Source organism: Fringilla coelebs, assembly GCF_963513975.1.
Source record: "Fringilla coelebs genome assembly, chromosome: 3".
NCBI lineage: Eukaryota > Metazoa > Chordata > Aves > Passeriformes > Fringillidae > Fringilla > Fringilla coelebs.
Window position 1 is genome coordinate 22,461,163 of NC_140030.1, and position 23,069 is coordinate 22,484,231.

Below are 23,069 nucleotides of genomic sequence, written 5' to 3' on the forward strand. Positions count from 1 at the left end.
TTGACATGTTGCTACAGTTAATTTGCACTTCATCTGTACAAAATTTAAAGTATATTAATAAATAATTTAATATTACATATCACTAAGTATTGAATAGTTCCCCAAATTCAAATATCATCTAGCAATAGAAACAGGAAATAAAACCAAGTCAATAAAAATATTATTTTGTCATTCTAGCCATCTATATCTTGTCTACAGATGAGTCCTTGAAGCTTTCATTGTATACAGAAAGTACCAAATGCATTAAGTTGCTGTGAATTAAGCCTCTTGGTAAATAAGTAGTAAAATGAATCTTACTGCTATTTGTCTGGACTCAGGAAAAACCTGCTTTGCAGGAAACTACACCTAACGTACAATTGCTAGAATTTTAGAGATTCTGTCCAAGTATTTAGACACATTGAAATAATCAGTTTTGTGATTTTTCACAAGCATTTCTGGTACTTTCATGCCAAATTGCTTCCACTGTACATCTTAAAAGAATGTGATTCCACTCATCTTACCCTTGTCATAACATGAAAGACAAAAAGTTAGAAAGTAAGAGGAATATAAGAGATTGTTTGCTGACACCTGATTTTACTTTGCAGGAAGCATGAATGATTATCCTATGATGATGAGTAATGTAAACAATGAAGGCATTCAGGATATGCTTAGATAGCAAACATGTTTTATCTGAAGTCAGTTGGTTATTCTAGGAGGAAGTAAAAGATTAAAATCCTAGAATAATTTTCTATATCAGGAATATATTTAGTTTTATAAATAATTTGCAATACAATGTGAACCTAAGGTCATTACTCCACATAAAGGACATTTAAACAGTACGACAATGATAATGATTTGCAATGTAGGACAATGATAATGATTGATAAATCAATAGAAGAAGTTCTTACCAAATTCTTTAGGGACAGTTATTGAATAATGGCAAGTCTGTCCAGCAGTATAATTATGAGGATAGTTTGGTGATAAAACCACTCCCTCTGATCCAGTATACTGCCCTCCACATGGTGCTGGAAACAAATACAGAGAAACATGTTATATGAATTAGAGCTGTCCATATTAGTTACATCTGAAAAAAAAATCTAAAGATCACAAAATGACACTTTACTGGTTTTGCTTTTGTTTGGTTTACCTGCTCTGAAATATCTAATGGTTCTTACTCAGGAGATAATTTCATTATAATTTCTTGAAAATTAGAATTCGTGAAAGTTTTACTTGACTACAAGTATTCACATAGGACTGGAAGTATATGTTATTTAATTGAAAAATACTGTAAACACTGGCTTTAGATTGTCGCCCTGATTTTTTTAAGATTTTCTAAGCCTTCTGATGTTGACATTCCTTTAAAGAACTTTCTCACACACTTTCTGTAAATAGCATATAGCAATAGCATATTGTTTTCCATTCCTTTATGGAGGAGGAGAGCTTTGATGGACTGTTGGTTTGTCCAGTGTCATTGGAGAGGTGGCACTGTCACCCTCCAATCAACTGTCACTTTTAGAAAACTATAAATGTTGGAGTCAGAAAATAAACTCCCCTTTTTGCTCTTCACCTTGAGAGCAGCAGTGTGCGCCTGTGTTCTTTCGTGTTCCATAGCGACATTAGATTGGGTTTTCATTTAAATATTTGTCTATATCTATCCATATTAAAAAGAGATCAGGAAATATATATGGTACTGCATTAAACATGGCACAGAGGAACACACAGATATGCTGACACTACCCTACAGAATGCCAAAAATTCCACATTGTGAAAGTATGCTTGAATTGCTTTATTTTCATATCTTACTAGATGATTATGAAATTTGCACATAGATTATATACATAAAAAACCCTTTGGCTTCATATGTAATCAAAAAAAGAAAGCAACAGAAAGGTAAGAGAAACTTTTTTAGAGCAACAGAAGTTAGAAGACATATATAAGAATGGTGGAGCTCAAATACCCAAGACAAGTCAACATTTACATGAGTAGTAGTTCCCTCTGTGCCACGAGAAAAACAATGAAGAGTGCATGCATGGCACGTTCCTCCATATATAGGCTGTAAATGTGGCATATTAAGGGACAGATGTAAGGGCTATTTTTAAGTTCAAATATCTCTTTGTGCTGGATATTGAGTAAATAGATTTCCATGCACTGAAAACAAAGTACTGCTGTCACTCTTCTCACATTTTGGAAAATCCTGGCTTTCTATCAAAATCTTCATTGAAAGATAAGTCTTGTATTAAATTAGTTACATGCAATTCAGTGCTCTTTTTATTGTGAGAAATGATTTCATAAAAACCAATAGTTTTTGCCAGAATAACAGATTGTTGTAAGAAGTTATCTTACACAAGAAACCAATAATGAAATTATTTTATAAATAAGGTTATTTAAAAATAACACCATCACAATAATTTGCTTTCAAGCAAGGAAGATATCATTTCACTAGAAGACAAAGTAAATCAATGTTACCCTGCTGGGGCATCTTGCATATAGCAGAGTACAACCTAACAGCTTCTGGAAACTGACTCAGAAGAGGACCCATGGCCCAGGTGGCCAACAAGGTCATTGATGAGGGGCTGTGAAAGTACCTTGTTACCAAGGCCTGGCTCTGCACACCTGGCTCATGAGCTGTAGAGCTCTGCCTAGTGAGTGAGCTTGTGCTTTGGATATCCTTGTCTCTTAGCCCTTGCTGAGCAGACCTGTTCTTTCTGCTCCCTGGCAGGTCTTTAAAATCATGCTTGAAATATCTTCACAAGTCTGATATCCTTATACAAAAAGGCAGCAATTAATACTACAAATCCACGTCTTCTCTTAGCTGCTTATATGAATTATTCAAAAATCCAATGTAATGATAGAAGATGAGAAGTTTGATCTATCAGTAGGCAGAATAGGATTATGTAGCTGAGGTGAAACTCAAATATCACAAGGAATTAGTTCATGGCATGAATTTAAAATCTTCATTATTACTTTCTCTTCTTGCTTTGAGGATATCAGAAACTATGCTACAAAGTCTGATTACCACATTAAATTCTCGAGTTATGAACATTTCATTTCAATGAAAGTGTATCACACTTAATTTAAAACAAACTCTAAAGTTATGGAGTTATAGAAATATTTCCTTCTAAATTGTGTTTTTCTATAATTAAAAATCTAAAATTTGGAAGGAGATTATTTTTCAACAGAAATAAATTAGTATTTTATGGACTTTATTAGCTAATATATGTGACTTCTTTTTGGTTTGTTAAAATTATTCCATACATATATACACAACACAAACACTAGAACAAGGAATAGAGGATAAATTATTTAGCCACAGTTCTGAGATGTCACTCTTATTTTCTGCCTCAGTAACTATAATTCTTATTCCAAGGTGACAATTAATGCAGCATTGAGATGGTTGTGGTAGCTATTCTAAATAATATTGGGTGTGTAAAGAGTCTTACATATTACCTTGCAAACATTATATGAGCATTTGTTGATTCCAGAGTGTAAAGACATTTTTAAATACTTAATATATTATTGACTAAGCTATAGTCCAATATTCATCTTAAGTCTTTTTTTTTAACATATTTTTTTTTATTTTGTACAAGATGTATGTGTAGAAATTGTGGAAATAGCCTTAGGGACAGAGAAATTGAATTCACTGGACAGACAAGGGAAATGGTAAGAAAACAGTACATACCATTACAAGATGGCAATGCTCTGTTCCAAGCCGGCTTTCCATCTGCACCAATTACACATGTTATAGTTGAAGGTTCAATAATCTTATATCCAGAATCACACTGGTAAGTAATAGTTGAACCAAGCTTAAAGTCTGTCCCAATTCTTGTACCGTTCATGATGTTTCCAGGATCAAAACAAGCTTCCCGTGGCTTTTCTGTTAAAATAAATTACAGTAAATCTATATATACTTTCAATAAAGAAAAAGTAAAACAAACTCTTCTAACTATTCTCAGTGGGTTTTTTTTTCAGACAGTTTAATTTATTCAACAGCTTATTAATATATTATTCTTGTTGAATCATGTATCATGGATGTTTGCTTAAGATTGGTTATCTGGAAGAGGAAATTATAATGAAGCTGAATCTGAATTACTCCAATAAAGTTTCGTATTTAGTATTTAGAAGAAGAATGACCACTTCTAGAATTCACCACTTCTATATGAAAATTTGTGACAAAAGGAAGACTAGGGAAAATGTGAGTCCTCTCCAGAAAGAAATGGGAGACATGGTTAACCAGATTACCCAGGACATCGAAAAGGCAGTCAACAACAAGGGAAGGTAGAAATAGGACAAGGGAGAGTGGCTTCAGACTGAGAGAGGGTAGCTTTAGATTAAATATAAGGAAGTAATCCATTACCATGAGGATGGTGAGGCACTGGAACAAGTTGCCCAGAGAAGTTTTGGATGTCACCTCCCTGGAAGTGCTCAAGGTCAGGTTGGATGGGGCTTTGAGCAACCCAGTCTAGAGAGGATATCCCTACCATGGCAGGGGCGTTGGAACTAGATGATCTTTAAGTCTCCTCCAACTCAAAAGTGTTCTATAATTTTATACATTTTATATAAAAGTACTAAATAATATACATCAGAAAAATATTAAATTATTAGGCAAAAATATACTGTCCATTGAGTACAATAATTTTTTAAAATACAGTATTCTGTTCTTGTATCTTTTATTTTTATCTCATTATAATTTCATTTAACTCTCAGTTGCATAGAGGAACTCATATCATGCTATGCTGAAAACAAAACATAGACACAGTGAAAATGTGTATGCACATTTTCAATCGCCATCTTTATCTCTTTATGTCCTTCTGCTCAACATCTCATTTTCTTTCCTTGCAGGCCTTGCAGACTTCCTGGAAGAAATTTTTTTCCATTTTTTGATATTTTTAGATGGGTACAAATAGTCTAAGATTTCATTTATGGCAATATGACAATTACTTTGGGAAGAAGAACCTTGTACACATGGAGAATAATGCATTATGCTGGATGACAGATGAAGACTAAATATAAAAATGATTTTATAGTTCTTTCTCACTCCTTTTTCTTTTATAGGTGTATTTTTTCTGTATTTCTTAGATCTTTCTGTTCTTCATTTTTAACATGTATATTAATGTGGTTTGCTTCAATTGCCAAGATCAAGAAGCTGAGGCAGCACTTCTGATGCTGAAAAACAGCTTGATAAAACTCAGCAAAGATTATAATTAAACCACTGACAACATCTGTGACTGGAAAAGAAACCAGCATCTTCAGCGATTGTCTGGCTTTAATTAACAGTCAGCATATCCCAGTCTCTATCTAGTAAGAGGCATCTTCTGAAAAACCAAAAAAGCAAATAATACCCAATAGTATTAATTCAAAAATGCATTTCTAGATTGAAAACAGTGGGGAAAGGAAAACATATTGGCATGTATTGACAAGAAAGTAGTCAGGTGGTCTTCTTGGGTAAGACAATTTCACTATTGTAAAAATTTTTCCAAATGTCACTTTTGATGTGCATCTTCTACCTATTTTTTTTTTCTCTGGAGGATGAAAATGTGCATAAGTGATGTGAAAGACATTTTATGAAACAGGAATTCTTTGTTCCTTCACATATTAATAGAAAATAGTTTTTAAAACATACATTGATGTGTAAAGGCATTTGACAGTTCAGTTATGAGTACATACAGAAGGAAACAGATTTGAGTCTCAATAATTACTAAGTAACAAACATTTTTTTCCCTTTTATTTAGATTATGATGAGAACAGTACCTTTATAGTCAATGGCAAATCCTGACATTCCAACAGAAGCATCACTGCGAAAAGCCAGAAACAGACTGTTACCACTGCTCTCTATTCTTTCAGGAGCCTGTGAGCCTTGAAAACTGCCAATTAGAGGACTGTTGGAATCTTCTCCTTCATAAATATGTAAAAAATCATAGCTGGGTTCCATATTGAAACTGAAAATAAAGGGAAAAATAATTAAACCTTTGGGTTTTTTTTAATGAGTTAAACATTTCTGTGACTGTAGTTGCCAGTTTTCTGCCTAACACATTTTCTTCTCCTGAAATAAATGTCTTTTTAAACATGATTTGCAGTAAAAAATTCACTGTGGCATTCTTTTTATCATTGATATGAACACCTTAAGCTTTCCAAAAACCATTATGAATATCTTTCCACCTATCTACAACACCTTTCTCAAGACCATGGAATCATGATTCAGAAAGGCTGCCTCTGACCAGAAGACCAAAGGAATGTTCCAAAAAAGTAGCTTGAATTAAAAGTCCAACTTTTATTTGGCTAAACTGGATGACACTAAATCCACCCATTACAAACATGTTTATCATTTTAGAAATAAGATGCTTTCATGGAAAGACCATTATCTTGGAACTTGTTGTTGTTCTTACCCAGATGATATCAGACATGATAAACTAATGTGAATTAATATTAATTCTCACTAAACCATCTATGTTATGCTATATTTGATTACATTTATAAGTTTTACAAAGAAATTATGGAATGTCTTTCAGAGGAATTTGAGGAGAGCTCAGGAGATGTCCCTGCTCTCTGGAAGGCAGCCAGTGTTACTGCAATTTACAAGAAGGGTGCAAGAGAAGAACCAGGGAACTCCAGGCCTGTCTAACTTCAGCTACTGAAAGTGTGTGTATTACTGGACTGCAACCATTTAGAAAATTTATTGGAAGCATAGTATAAACCGAAAATTCAAATTTTATTTCTCATATTGTACTCCCTACAATAATATTCACAAACAAATCTGAATGCTGAGTAATTGTAAATTTCTTTCATCTTATTTGAAATTGAGCATTTGAGTTGATTTTTTAGGCAATCCACAGAAATATGCTGCTTACTGCATCTATCATGTGACATCTTCAAGAGTGTAATTAGTGGAGAATTATTCTCATCCATTAATGCTATTTGATAAAATACCAGAATAACAGAATTACTTTATTTTTTATTATTTAATTTCAAGTACCTTAGGATTCCACTCTTTAATTTTGTGTCTATCAATAGTTTTTAGAAAATAAACTTTAGTCCATAATTAAAAAAACTGGATTTTATTTTAGTTTGTGTTTGGTTGTTGTTGTTGTTTTGGTGTTATGTTGCTTTTTTTTCACAGAAAGGTTAAAAATATTATGCAGCAAAATTCTCAATATGCCACCATCTCCTCCTAAAAGAATCACAACTGATCAACATTCCACTGAAGTCAACAGCAACATTACTGCATTCTCAGCTTTAAAATCACACTTAAAACACAGTATCAAAAAATGAATAAAAATTGCATTTGCATCCACAGATACAGCAAGCAAGAGGATTATAGAGGACTGGTTCAATTAGAAATGACAAACAGAATGCATGGATATGACTATATCCCTGAACTTCAACTTGTAAAAATCAATGCAACACAAATAGATTGATTATGGAACAGAGAGGAAATAATTAAAATTATGAAACAATATTATCTCACTGTCTTTCATCTCTTGACTAAGCAGAAGAATATTTTTTCTGATCTATGCACTTTAAGAAAAGTATATTTAGGCTGTATTTCTAAAAAACCTGAAAGAACTTGAAGATAGAATTTCCACTACATTTTCTGTCTCAGATATTAGTTACAATAGCATAAATCAAGCATTTTAACAAATTAATATGGTCTTTAAAGGATTTTTATTTGATATGACACAGAAAGCTTTTTTTTTTTAAGAACATGTTGGATAGCAAATGTACCATGCAGCTGTATATTTCAATTTTACATTGTTTGGAATCAATGGTATAGCACATATTAGATATATGCTCCAGGACGGAGACAGAGAATTCAATTAGAAGCTTTAAGAAATTATAAATATTGCCATTTTTAGATTTGACATTTAAAATCCTTTAAAACAAAAGCATTCATAGAGAAATGGTACCTTTTGAATATCAAGGCAATGACAAAGTCAGGGTTTACTTTTATTCTCCAGTCACATTCTTTCCCAGGAGGATAAGGTTGCGGATAGTTAGGTGATAAAATAACTCCTGCTGGGCCTGTCAGGTTTCCTCCACATGCAGCTGTCACAATGTAAAAAGAAATAGGAATAGAGTCACATATTAAATTCACAAGCACATATTAGCTTTTAAGCAGAAGAAAATTACATCTATAATACCAAAATTATCATTTTTTTTAAACACATAACTTTCCCACTTCCTATTAGCAAAAAAATTTCTATTTTCCTCCAAAAAAGTGAACTCTGTTCATATTCAAAAGCAGTAAAGGAATAAATTTTTCTAAAAGAATAAAAATATGAAGTTAAATAGGAAGTTCTGTATAGTTTTGGTATTAATCCTGACTCTATCATGCTGAAAATTTCTTATCTACTCAAAGTACTCTAAAAACTGGGAAAGCTCAATAGTAGGACTCAAGTTGCAGTTTCTATTGACCAAAGATGTTGCAGAAACCAATTTGATTCACTAAGTAAAAGATGTTACCCAAATCAAAAATGAAATGCATTCATTTTGCTACAATGAATTGAACTTTTAAACAGACAAGGAATCCTACTCTCATTGATGATAATCACATCTACAAAGTCTAAAAAAAGTACATCTAACAAAAAAGTAGTCAGGACAGGCTGCATCTACATTGTCAAGTCAATTAAACTAAGAGAAGCACACTTTTAGTGCAAAACAGTTGGTACTAAGGATTTGGAATCAACACTAAAGATTTGAAAGAGATTTCTTCTCAGGCCATTACATTTATAAGTCAGCATACTAAATTAAGGACTGTATGAAAATTTTTAAATGACATAAATTGGCTTTACAGAACTCTTAAGGTTTCTACTATTGTCATGTCTACACTGAAGATTAATCTGCTTTCTCCTGCAAAGTCACCTTGAGTATATGAAATAACAGTAATTATGTATATATTTTTTTTGCCCAAAGGGATTCTCTCTTTCTTTCTGTTTTATTTCCTTCTTTCTTTTAGGGTTGTTTTGTTGGGGTTTTATACTAGATTGTAAAGAAACATGGAGTGATTACAAATCTAAAATAAAAATATGAATCTTAATTTAGATACCATATATATTACTTTAATATTTTTCTTTAGATATTTATTTTGTGAATGATCCCAATGTATTTAGTTAGCATTTTCATACTGCTTTTTACACTGCACATAAGGTATCCAGAAGACAGTATGCAGATTATGTGCTTCTCCAATTCTGCTACACTACATGGAGTCACAGAAACTATTCTTGAATCCTTCACAGTATTTTTACTTCAGAGAAACAGAGGGACTGCAGTTGTTTAAGGATATGCTATTAATGATATGCTGTTTTGGAAAGTGTTTGTCCAAAATGCCTTGTAGAAAGAAAAAGCATTATGCTTATTCCACATTGGTAGCTGGAAATTAGGATTGCTAAAGTCTTCATTTAATTATAAATCAGTAGGCAACAAAATAACAAAGATTTTAAAAATTACTATGCCTAGCAGAAAAAATTTGCAGATGTTGATTACTCCTAGAAAACGTACATGAATGACCTTAAAAATACAATTAATTATTGTATTTATTGTAATTATTGTCTACTGGCAAGAACTTTAGGGAAACCTTTACACAATCTAGCACTATGGATCCACCCTCTCTTTGTGCTATGGAAATAGATCTAATTTCTTTTAACAGCATTGCCATTTGGATGCCCTCCTTTTCATCTACTTTTTCCAATAAGTATCCATCTTCCAAGGTATTTCACAGGATGGGTATTTAATCTGTAAGATAACTCAGAAATATATATATATATATATATATATATATATATATATATATATACACACACATATATACATAAAATATTTTTGGAATAAATAACGGATCACAGTTTATGTAACCAAACTATTATAAAGAAGAACATTTTAATGAAAACATTTCAACATGTTTTTTTTTAATCCAAATCACCACTTCTGTTTACTTCTTTCTATTAGATTTTGTAATTTTTAAACTTTTATGAAGTTTTAAGAATAAAATACTGCTAATCAAGAGAACAAGACTGACACTGTAAGTACAAAATAACTGAGCTCTGCAGAGATCATCACTCCTGCATGAGCACCATATGCCCAGTAATTGAACAAGAAATCCCATCTGTAGTAGCCCTAAAGAGAGACTAACAGCTCATCTCAATACCTATGCACGTAGGGGGATCAGGCTGCCAAAAGAACCGGTTATTCAGTTGCACACATGTGATTTTAGCCTGCCCTTGCAGCTGATAGCCTGGGTCACACTGGAAGGTGGTGGTGTCTCCAGGTTCCCTGCTGTCTCCATATCTTGTGCCGTTCTGTGGTGTCCCAGGATCGTTACAAGTTGATGCAATGGAAGCTGCAAGGAAATGGTGAAAGAAAAGATGTAAGGTATAGATACTTTGCATAATCAAAGGCACAACAGGTTTACATTAGCATTCCAGCCAGAGGAAGGTTTTTTGTTTCTTTACTTTTACAAAAATCTGCCCACCGAGATACACCATGATTATGTTGACTTCCTGCCAGTATCTTTAGCATAAAATATGGGCTGATTTTGTCCAGTTAGCACATCAAAAGAACTAATAACTCCTTTTCTCTCTTTAATATTCTGGTTATCAAAACAATTTTGGTACCTTTTGGGTACCAATACGTACCAAAATTGTTTTGATAACCAGAATATTAAAGAGAGAAAAAGAGTTATAGCACTATGTTATCATACTATAATAATATGTTATCATATTATTATGAGTTATCATATTATAATAATATTATACCAATAGGGTATCATATTATAAATAATATTTTTTTATATACTACTATCCTGAAACATGCAGATCCTCCTTACCCATCTGGATAAATCAAACAGCAGTTTATGCAGCCCTGAAGTTTTCATTTCAGGAGCAAGGAACAACTTTCTAAGAGATAATTTAAACTGAATCTTAGCAAAATACCTCACTTATGATCAGTCTTCAGTAGCTGGATATGGATTTTACTTTCTAAAATACTAAATTATTTAAAAAGCAATGTTTAACTAAGCATAACAATCAGTATGACTTAATGCAAATAATCACTCAGAAAGTGGATACACAGATCCACATCTAATACAGATTTCTGGAAGATGTCAAGTCTCTTCTGGCTTTGGGTTCTCTTCTACTGGCTTCAGGTATCCTGAAGTTACAATAAACTTTGCAGTCTTCCATAGGAAAAAAGGTCCATCTCTTGAGACTAATGTCCCTACTGAATTGCAGTGTTTCCAATCAGTCCTTACCCAAACATCTTTTTCAAAGATCTGACTACAATTGTGAACAAAAACCAAAATAAGAAGTCATAAATCCAGTTATGTCACAGTTGCCAGGAATGGTACTGGTGTTTACCACCAGTATGCAACCTTCCTGTCCATAATAATTCATTTCCTGAATTAACAGCTCCATCTACTCCTTCTGTCAACACCAAAAGAGTGCACCACTATAACAAACAGCAAGAGCTGCTAAACTTTTGCCAACTTGAAACAACTACTAGCTTGTACAACGGGAAAAACATTTTGGATTTTTTTTCTCCCTGTGTTTTAAATTTTCAGAAGAGACAAAAGTAGAAAAAAAAAAGAATAAAATAAGAAAGAACCAACAACTTTTTAAATTGTTTTATGCATGTTCTAGTGAATGGGTGGTCAGAGATAAATCACAGAAATTGTGAAACACCTTTATGGGAGAATTCATGCCTTATTATAATTAACATTTAGAAACAGTTAGAAACACAGAAACTTTGTTTGACATTTTATTATTCATAGTTTTTTTCTTGTTTCCATTTCAAAACAATAGATCTCATGCTTTGGATTGTTCTTATATGCAAATGAAGTAAAAGACATGGTAGGTTTTTAACTGTGGTAGACTTTTTTCCACTAGGAATTAAAGTAATAGCTGTCACTACTAATGAGTACTGTGTAAGGATTCCCCAGGCACCACTCTGACAACTTATGTGACACCCCATAATAGTGCAGTTTACTAAAAGTATGTTTGGCCACAAGGGAATGAAAGCATGGTCATGACCTCAGAGAAGTTTTTCCTGATTTGACAGACGACAGCAGCTCTGAACAGTGGATTGCTCTAGTGCATATCTGTTAAAGATTTGCAGTTCTTCCAAATAAATGAGCACAAGCCAATCTGTTATTAATTGCTGTCATTTTTTAACATATCTCTGAATAGATTCATTTCCTTCTTAAAATGTTATGCCATATAATATCTCAGCAAACAAACCTTTCCCCATTTTAACTGTGTCAAGTATCCATCAGTTAGAAAGGACTGATGCCTTCTAATATTATTTTCACTGTTAATCTCCATTTCTCATATACAAAGTTCTAAATTTTAAAAATTATCACAGATATTTATTAAACATCAAACTATTCTTTACACTTTTGGTCTTGCAGCCTCAGAAGTTATTTTATGTATTTGAAACCAACAACCTTTTTATTGTTCCAAATACGCTTGATCCTAATTAAATAGAGCACCAAACATTTAAGCACTGACGTGCCATCAAGTAAAGTGAACATTTAGACAGACTGTCAACTTTTCAACTTGCCTCCTTTCCAAGTTGTTTTACTTCTCAAGAGTCCCAAGAGATTCTGTAACTGCATGAAAATTACAAGTCTGATATTTCTTCATTTTGTATTTTGCAACTATCTGAAGGGTATAGAGGTCATATACATTTATAAGTAATCCAGAAATTAAAAATCACCAGATTTCTGTTACTGGTCTTCTTTTGTAACATTTAACAAGTAAAACATACACACTGTAAAGCAAGGAAAGCAATAACTACTTTTTAGGTTCAAGGATGCAAAATTAATGTAAATTACATAGACTTTTAAAAAATGACTGAGAAAAATTAGGTTCTTAAAATGGGATAGCCAGGAGACAAGATGTGAATGTCACTAAGCTGGAAAATAAGTAATTTCTGCTTCTCAGCTCTTGCATATGTGCTCTAAGCCTTAAGCCTAGATGATACTCAGTGGGTTATAGAGTAATTCTCTGTACAGATTTCCATCTCTTAATGTATCATCTGCTCAGAGCAGAACAAGCTTCTGTGTACATTAAAAATGGAACTCAGAGGTAGGTTCCAGAAGAACAGACAGCTGAGATAACCACAGATTGCCAAGGAGTTTTCAGACCTCCGTATGTAGACAGCCACTGTGTTAAGCCTCCCTGATTCTAATTTATGAATCTTTCACAATCAAATTTTAGATTTTATTTTGTATTTGGTCCTCAAGTTATATTTCAAAGTTGATTTAAAATTGAACTGAAAATCAATAGGAGACTGCTTCTGAGAATATGACACTGTATTCACAGGTCTGTAGACCTGCAAGCAAATGTTAGATTTTTGCCTGATTTATCTTTTACTCATTTTTATTTTTTACATAATGTTTAGTTGGTATTCTCTAGTACCTTAAGGAAATAAAAACATCACCTTAATCCCTATAATTTTCACTGTGGTTGTGGTAACAATCATATAAGCCATTTGCTGTAGTGTTGTGCTACAGACACCATTTTATTTCTAGTCCACATGGTTATAAAAACAATATAGACTTCTCCAGGCTATTAAATTACACATGCTTCCCCTGTTTGGTGCATTATTTTAGCATAATAATAATAAGCTTGAAAAGGAATTTTGCTTATCAAAGCTGAGACGTTCATGCATTTGCAGTGATTTCAGACTAACATTGTGAAACAAAGAATAGTGTTTGTTCTCCAAAAAGTAACCCACATAACATATGTAAATGTACAGGCTAAGTACTGTGCAAATTAGCATCAACAACATATTTAAATGTCATGTATTGTCCAAGAAAATGTAAAGAAAAAAGAAACCCAAATGCCAATGCAGCCTCTTTAATAAAGTCTGGAGTACAAAAGCTCATAAATTTAGAGTTAACGACCAAACTAATCTACAAGACTAATTTTCTCTTAGTTCCACAGGAACCAAATGAAGAACTGCCACACTCTCTGAGGCTAGGAATGCCTTCCCCAGGCCATGCATGGATTAGATGATAGATAGGAGTGCAATGACAGTTTCATTACCATGTTTTCATCACCATGTTATTGTGAACATGAAATGCAACATTTATCAGACAGCAAAAGACACTGAACTGTGAAACTATTAGGTTACAGACTTGAAAAGGGTTGAATTTTTGTGTCTTGTGTCCTTTTATTTTTGTTTTAACAAGGGGTGTCTTAATAGATTTCATTTCTATTGAACTCAATTTATTTAGTTAGTAAGGCAGACACATGATTCTGCATTATTCATTGTAAATTTCTTTAAAAAGACATTTTTGTGCTAGCCCCCTTTCCCCAAAAATTTAATTGTGAATCAATCTGGAACAATTGCATGATGAATTCTAGCAATGAAGGTTCTGTCCTGGAAATACTTATACTACTTAAATATGGCAACTTAGGCCATTAAGCAAGTGATTAAAAGATATTTCAACAGTAAAGGAAAAATTTTCAAGGCAAAAATTCTCAATTCAAGATAGGTAACACAGTTACTGTAAAAGTTGATGCAACCAAACAAATGATCAAATGGAATTGTAAAGCTGGACAAAAGTAGAAATCCTTGCTTAAGCAGATTTGTCATATTAAGCCCAGTGCCATTAGGAACAACCAAATAGCATAGTTAAGTTTTTTGCCAGAGGAAATAAGTTGTCAACAGATGTATCAACATCTGACAGAATAATTTCCAAATAATTGTTGTAATTACAATTAGTGTAAATTGCTTACTTGTATTACCATAATTGGTGACTTGTGCTGTTAATTTAAAGACTTAGGCATCTTAAGCCATCACTACTTATCTCTGCATATACTTCAAGAGCAAAATTTTAAAATATTGAGAAAATAAGCAAACAACAGAAAAATGAAAAGTGGACTAAACCAACCATACAAATGCCTTGGTGTTGTGTCTTTGCTTTTAATAATATGAGTGTCCAAAGTTCTTATACAACAGAAATATTAAAATAAATTGAGAATTTTGCTGCTTAATTAACATCTTGACAGTTGTTTTATACTAACAAAAAACCAAATCATATCTTTGCTTGTATGAAAGCAGAGATAGGCACATTTTTAATTAAAGTGCTTACACAATACCATAACCAAGAGAAATTTACAATACTGCAGAACCAGAGACAGGCATAGAAAATTTACATAGAAAGGTCTGACTCTAGAAAAGCCAGATATCTCCTTTTTTTTTTTTAATTTTAAGAAGAGTGTGAATGAAATCTTTTGATGTAATATTTGACTTGAGGACCAAAATATATAAAATGACCTAAAGAACTATAAAGTAATCATTTGGTTGAAGAAAAATATACAATTTTCTTAAGTTATAACAGTTGAGAATTTAGCTGAAGAAAAAAAGGATAGACTGTAAGGGTACAACTAATATTAGGTACTTTTAAACTTAAGCTATTAGAGCCTGTAAGAATGACAATATGACTAGAAACTGCCAGCGCTGATCCTATCACCTGCTACTTCTATGGTTTTGCTAAATATCAAGTAAAAAAATTATACAGTTAGAAATAAAAATTCTCAATAAAATAAATTTCAGGTCAATAAAAGCAATAGACCTCTTTGCATGGGATCCATGTGCTGTAAGAAGTCCAGAGTAGATGGAGATTAAATATTCAGGGCAAGATTGATCGAGTTCAACATAGGTGACTAGTCTCATTTCAGATGCCTTATCATATCCAAGATATCAGCACAGGACTGGAAGATAGGAGAGACGATTTATGGTTGTGTAACCTTCTGCAGTAGCAGATGGAGACTAGCCAGGATACTTTATGGCATCTCAAAGGAATCTAGACACCTCTGAAAAGACAGATAGGATTCATGTCATCTGCCCTTAAATATTCAAAAATTTGAAAATTACTGTTAGTGTGTCTAGACCTGTAGTTGATAAGAAGAAAAAGGCAACGTCTGATGGAAATTCATCCCATTTGCCTTAGGTAAGTAGGATAGAATTAAGCTAGGTTAGACAGTACTTTTTAATGGTCAACTTATGAAAGAATTTTTTGCTGCCAGTAACTTTATTTGTAATAATGAAGCCAAAAACCAAATCTGCCTTTACCCTTTGGCCGGAAAGAGTTGGTGGACATCCCTGACTCGTAATACACAGCTTAAATGTATTTAACCCCCAGAGTAAAGGTCAGTTTTGTACATTGAACTTCATTTTTTTTGTTCTTTTATGCACAACTAAATGGTAATTAGGTTTTATTGAAAAGCATTAGACTGATTACAATTAACATAATCACTCTTGTCAGTTCATGTCCTCATGTTCTGCATGCTGAGCTGAGTGGGCAAGACAGAGCACTTTAACATTCAACAATTTTGCAAGATTCATCCAATTATATTTTTTTCATTTAAAAAATACCTCTAATTACATTTACAATCAGCAGTAAGTAATTTATAGGTAATATTTTCTAATCTACCTTACATTACCCTTTCACAGCACCCCTTTTTTAGTCAGACACAGTTATGATCTAGAGTACAAAGTATAGAGAGTAATTAGCACATTCACAGCCCAGTGAAACAAATTCTCCAGATGAAAATTAGCACGCTAATTTTTTGTCTTTAAGTTGCTCCTTTGGCCTGATATTCTGAAATGTATATCCTTTATCTGCCCCCATAAAGGGCTGTTCATGGAAGCAGACACTCATTCCAATTGCATAATCCAGTACAGAAGTTGTATTACTAAAAGTTTTCCAATTCTGTGCAATTCTGAACCTGAAATTTACTTCTTCTGTTATAATTAAGAATGAAATGAAATACTCATTAACAGATGCAACACTTGAAAATCCTTCACATGACACAAAGACAAAAAAACTTCACAAATTACCTTCATAGAACTTGTAACAAAATGTCTACATCTTCTGCAATTGCCAAAAATTAAAAAGTTTCAGCAATTTAGAAAACTTTTATTTAGAGTTACAAGCTACTAAAGTACTGAAATGTCAATATTCTGTGTAGCTTTGCTATAAACTGTCTGACAGTTTGAACACATGATGAATACTAAAGCATGTAAAGATTCCCACTTAGAAATAGATTAATTACTTTAAATCCTTTACAGGTCAAGGCCTCAGTGGTCTTCTCATTGCCCCAAGAACACTAAAGATACTAGACTAATTTTTAGATTAAATAACTAAATATTTACTTTAACATATTCCTTAAATCTTTTTTTTTACTCCTTACAATTAAAAAATTAACATTTTCAAACCCCCACTGCCACAATATTCCACTTGTCAAACAGAGTGAATGAAACTATTTTCCCTATACTTGAGCTCTCAGTTCTTCATCACTAACTCCAATTAATTCCAGTAGAACGTACTCTGCAACTGTCAGCACAATCACTCAGTGCATTCATCAGATATTACACTAGGACAGGAAAATCAGTTACTCTGTGTTTGAGCTTTAAATTCTCTTCTATTCACTCTTAGTGCCACTGAAGTTCAAGGAATGGTTGATAACCCAAACTGCTTAAACATTTCTGTCCTTTCAAAATCAGGGCATAAAGTTATTTTCATATAATACAACCTTAAATATGTTTTCTAATCCTGAAAAGGAAAAAAAATCCACTTATTTCCAAAAATGTAAAACTTATCTTGTTTTTTCAAAAAACCAATTAAAAGCAGCATATTATATAGGATACTGGTGAGAAACCTTAGAAACATTTATTCTGCCCTTCGTCTTTAATTCATTTTACATATTTTTTAATAGTTTTTTGGAGGCTGATGAAAAAGTGTTTTGGGGGAGGCAGATACAGCATTCAGAAAAATACAGGAAAATTAAATAACTGGGTAAATGTAAAATGCATTAGAGACTTAGATACTAGGAAAACCCCAAGTTTACATCTTCAGGCAAGTAATAATGACTGAAAGCTGATTAGGACCCCTTGTTTCTGAATGACATCATCTATGGTTTAATGTGCGTAAATACTTCTACTCCCACACATTAATTCATAATTTTCCTATGTCTTGATGAGAAATACATACATTATATCTAGGCATATAAGGATTCAAAGATAAAGATACATTCTCCTGTGTCCTAGCCCCTGTCTTGAGGTAAAAATAACATAGAAAAACTCCACATAACTAGTTTTAAAATATTGATCACTTGTACAATATGGATCATACCATCTCTATAAACAGAGAAGCTTTCACTTTATACCTAAAGATAAATTTTATTAGTTTAATAGTAAATTTTAAGTGTTTTTCAATATGGTAAACTGTCTTGTATTCTTTATCTTAATCATACAAAGAATGTTTAGGTCATAAAAATCATGCAGCCAATGTTTTGAGAAACAAAAATCCAACCAACATAAAAAATAAACATGATATAATACATTGTTAGGTAACACTGGTGGGAATATTTAAGATTACTGGTGCAGAAGAATAGTTCTGTATGTAGAGACCCATTTTGACTTGTTAAATAAAGCTAATTAGATAACGCTAAGCATGTAGTTGCTGTGGAAAACAAGGAATAAAAAACCAAAAACATTCAAAGTAAATCCAGAAATTTGCCCTAGTTGTAGCCATTTGCATAAACACATAACATAATTAAAATAATATAATTTATATTCTTCTAAAGACTGAGGAAGTCGCAAAAGAGTTGAGAAAGAATTAATAAGTATAGGAATAATGTATATAAATATGAAATTATTATACTGGGGAGAAGAAAAATATTTACATACTTGAAAATTGAATGGAGAAGCCTGATTTGCTGATGAAGAAATCACTGTCAAATTGCAAAGTTAATGAGTTGAAAGTGCTGTGAATATCCTCTGGAAGAGCCGAGCCACTCCACTCTTTGAGAAGTATGCTGCTCTCAACAGGCCCATCCCATACCTTCAAGATGTCATGAGCAACCTCAGTATCAAAAACAATAAAATGCAGACTGCAAAGAAAAAGTAAAAGTACTGTGCATTACTTGTTAAACACAATTACATGAAACTCCAAGCAATAATTCCCAAACTGTAGTTTTAAAATGTTTAGGATTGAAAAAGACCTGGTAATCCATCAGAGTTATTATTTTTTCTTGTTGAACAAGCTAATCTTGTAAGAATCATGCAGTTCTGTTTTATAAATGTCTGAATGACAGAAAATGCTATTACAGGGCATAAGTCCTCAAGACTTATAAGTCTATAAATGATCTTATTTTTATGTTAAATATTTTAAGGTACACAAACTATGATTTCATCAAAGATTTAGTATTTTTATTCAAATGAGGACAGCAAGAATGGTGTTTTGCTTGAATTATATGCAATTTTAAAAAATGTAGCAGCTACTGGACAGTAGAACACATAGCACAAGAAGTCCTGACAGCATGTCATTTCCTTTCCTACACAAAAAAAAAGGGAAAAATATAATAGATTGGCTTTTTGCTAAAATTCATAAAATATAAAACTGTATTATAATAAAATAATCTGTATTTATCTTTAGGTGAAGAATTATACTTAGGGTGTTCAGGAATGTTATCTTGTAAGTCAAAAATCTGCATCGCCTCTAAGTCCTGAATGTTTACATTCTTAGTGTTGAAGAATTCTAATAGGTAAATATCAAAATGTCTCTTTTTTTTTGTTTCAAATAGTTGTGTGTTGAATTTCTTCATCTTATTAGTTCTTTACTGGAAATCATTAATTTGAAAATTGTTATTTAAACAAAAAATGATGCATTGAAATAGCCCATGATGATGTAAATTCAATATTTGTCTTAGTGAAACAGTATTAAAAAAAAAAAAAACCACAAAGGGGGAAAACCTCCCACTGAATAATTTGTCTTTTATTATATTGTTTTGCCTGTGAGTCCCTTTCAAATCAGAATATTTTGCGATTTGTCTATATTTGTCTTCCAGAGCAACACATCCTGAGGGCTTGCTTCTGAAGAGGTGGCTGGCCATCACCTACTGATAGGAAGTAGAGAATAAATCTTTTGTTTTCTTCTGCTAACATGCATGGACTTTTGCTTTTGTTTTATTAAACTGAGTTTATTTTCACAAGTTTATTTTTTCATGTTATTTTCTCTCCACTGCATCCTGCTGAGGAGGGACAATGTCAACCCACTAAATGCTTTTTCAGGGCCCAGTGTGGGTCTTGAGATAAACAATAGTTTTGTATGAAGGTTCTATAGCTATAGTAGTGACTAGGTGCCAAGTTCCCATGCAGGTCACAGAGTTTGTTGGTTTCAGTGATTAACTCTTCTTTTTTCTGAATTTGTGGGAACACAATAATTCAAATAATGGGTCTGTGCTTTGCCCTGGCACTGATGGTCTTGCTGTGCTAGCAGAGCTGTCTTGTGGAGAGGATAAGGGAATGCAACATTCTTTTTCTGCTTGTGATTAGTGAGAATTGTTTTATTATGCAGATTCCTGAGGTTCGTGTTCACCCTTATGTAAGCTGTTTAATACTACTAATTAACATATTCTGGCGTTTGTTTGTGGAATTTAGTGTTGTTCTGGTGCAAAAGACAGCTTTTGGGTGAGGCAATACTTAAATGTGCCTTGAATGCTGCTTATTTTGCCCCATATCCAGGGACTTTACACCTGAACAGGCAAGACATCTCGAAAATTGATGCAACATCCTATAGAAGGATACCGTGACTATGCCAGTGAAAACCAGGAGCTTGTGTAGAAAAATATGAGAATGGCTAAAAATTTATTACACACTGAATTCCACCATAAATATTGAAATTAAGCATGTACCTTATTGTCTTTCCTGGATCTGCTTCAATAATCCAAGTGCAATGAAGATTGTTGTCATATGGTGCTGGGTAACCAGGGGACAAAATGCGCCCCGATGTAGCAGCATGAATTCGACCACCACACTCAGCTGCAAAGTGAGGAGGAAATTTCTAATGAGACCATAATAACTGGCACTTCCATTTCCCATCCATTACACATCTCTGTGTTTTCCAAAAAGTTAACAGAATGACCTAATACTTCTGAAGTAATAGACACACATACCAACCAGGACATGTACATAAGTTAAAAATGAACACAATTATCTCACTCCTATCTTGTTTATAAAGAAATAAACCATAAAACTGTGATTAGGTTACTTAACTGACCTGACAGGTTCAATATGTACTGAGACGACAAAAGCACAATTTTAGAATTAGCAAGAGAGATAAATGTTTCAGAAATTTCCCATCTAACATGTTCAGCTTTTCTTACAATGATTGTCTGAATTCAAACTTTGCAGCATTGAATTTTATAATTAAAATAGCTTTCTGTTTTGCTGTAATGTCAAAATGATTTTAGTGTAATGCTTTCAAGTTACTTCTATGAAGCTTCAGGTTTAATTACACAAAAAAGCAGTAGGTATTGCCTAGCAATTTCGTTCAGTATTTAAAAATTTAAATGCCATATGCTTGCAGATCAAGAGAGTAAATCAGAAAGCTACAATTTGATAGTGGCACCTGGTTTAAAACACTTTTACTATCAATGCTGTTTTTGTGGCGAGACCAATGACAATGCTAAGCATCCATAATCAAATTATTCTTATGTTGCTTGTTTAGGGCATCATGCTGTTGTCTGGCCAGTGTAAAGACACTTCCTAATGAAAGAGAACGTGTAAGAGTCATTGCCACTGAACTAAAAAAGGATCAGTGATTCTTCAGTTTAGTCATGTACCTGAATTTCCACTACATTTATAGTGTTGCCTTAGGAGTTATTAAACAAACTCGCCATGGGGATTCATTCAAGCACAGCTGTACAGCAAGCATAGTAAGACAGAGATGACGAAAAAAAAACATGTCAGTTGGACCAAATAATCTATCAGCAATACTCCTAACAAATATTAATCTTTGTACATGCCACCAAGCCACTGCTCACAACCAAGTTGCTACTGTGAAGGAAAATTATCATAGAGGAAATAAGGTGACTGATTTACTCATTTATCCTGCTGGTTGGATGCCTCAAAACACTACATGCTATATAAAGAACCACAGCAGAAAGAAACTTAAGTACAAAATTTCTTCACATGTAACCCTCTTCTAGGATTTCAATTAATTTCCATTATACAAGAAAGTTTGGATTGCAATAATCATTGTGGTAGATAACTACAGACAAGAAATTACTGATACAGTACTGTGTTTACCAAAGAACTAAGTTTACCTCAGTGAACCCAAAATTTAAACTCAAACTAATTGACATACTTGATTTAAAATCTGAGAAGGCTCATTTAGGAAAAGAATACATCATAAAATTTGAGATGATGCATCATGTATTTAATATATTTTTAAGAAATCCATTTTAGGAGCAGTTCAAAAGTAAACTTTCATAAGTAATTATAAAAATAATTCAAAAAATTTATATTCCAATATTCATAAATGAGCACACTGTAAAATCAGCACCTCAAAGAATATATTATATAAATACTTATACTATAACTAATGGAAGTGACTTCAATGTTTCTGGAAGCTTCTAGAGGAGGAATTAAAATAATTCACTGGCTTTCTTCATTAAGGTTTAGAACATAGAAAAAATGAAAATGAATGCTAAGACCAATATAACAGCTTAGCGCTACAAATTACTAAAAGTAGAAAGTGGGGAAGATGTCTATGCATGTGCTTGATTTTTTTGTGAATGAGACTGAAATGATAGTGAATACAAAGAAGAATATAAGTGTCACCAAAGAGAACAACAAATATGAAAAGCTGACCTAATCTACAAGAAAAAGTAATGCATCTCCACAAACAAAGATTTTTAGAAAATGTTTCTAAGAAGGAAGTGATGTTTGGAACTTCATGACAGCTTCAGAATAAGGAAGAAAAACAAAGCATTCAAATAAAAGTAGAAAAAGATAAAACTGTGATAACATAAGATAAAACTGATGGAAGAATAGATCTTACAAGTCTATAGGGAAAGGGAAGCAAGACTGAAATAATCTGCAGGTATATAACTGAGTTTTCAGGGATCTTCATGGCAAGATTTCCTGTGCACAGAACAATAAACACTCCCCGTAATTTAATGAAGATTACAGACTGTAAAAGAGTGTTTAGAAGAAAGCACTTTTAGAAGATTTTAGGACAGAACAGTGAACATTTGATTTCTTGGGGTACTAATTAATGGTTCAGAAGATATTTAAATTAGAAA

At 32.7% G+C, this 23,069-nt stretch overlaps 1 protein-coding gene across 1 annotated transcript in view; it reads right to left on the reverse strand.

Moving 5' to 3' along the window:
• CSMD1 (CUB and Sushi multiple domains 1) overlaps positions 1 to 23,069 on the reverse strand; it is a gene marked incomplete at both ends in the record, with an annotated part of 1,059,366 nt that overhangs the window by 155,179 nt on the left and 881,118 nt on the right. The window contains 7 exons of the mRNA XM_084202054.1: positions 888 to 1,004; positions 3,659 to 3,853; positions 5,728 to 5,915; positions 7,881 to 8,019; positions 10,118 to 10,309; positions 18,670 to 18,872; positions 20,676 to 20,802. Of these exons, the coding sequence (XP_084058180.1) occupies positions 888 to 1,004; positions 3,659 to 3,853; positions 5,728 to 5,915; positions 7,881 to 8,019; positions 10,118 to 10,309; positions 18,670 to 18,872; positions 20,676 to 20,802 (1,161 nt within the window). The remainder of the gene's footprint in view (positions 1 to 887; positions 1,005 to 3,658; positions 3,854 to 5,727; positions 5,916 to 7,880; positions 8,020 to 10,117; positions 10,310 to 18,669; positions 18,873 to 20,675; positions 20,803 to 23,069) is intronic.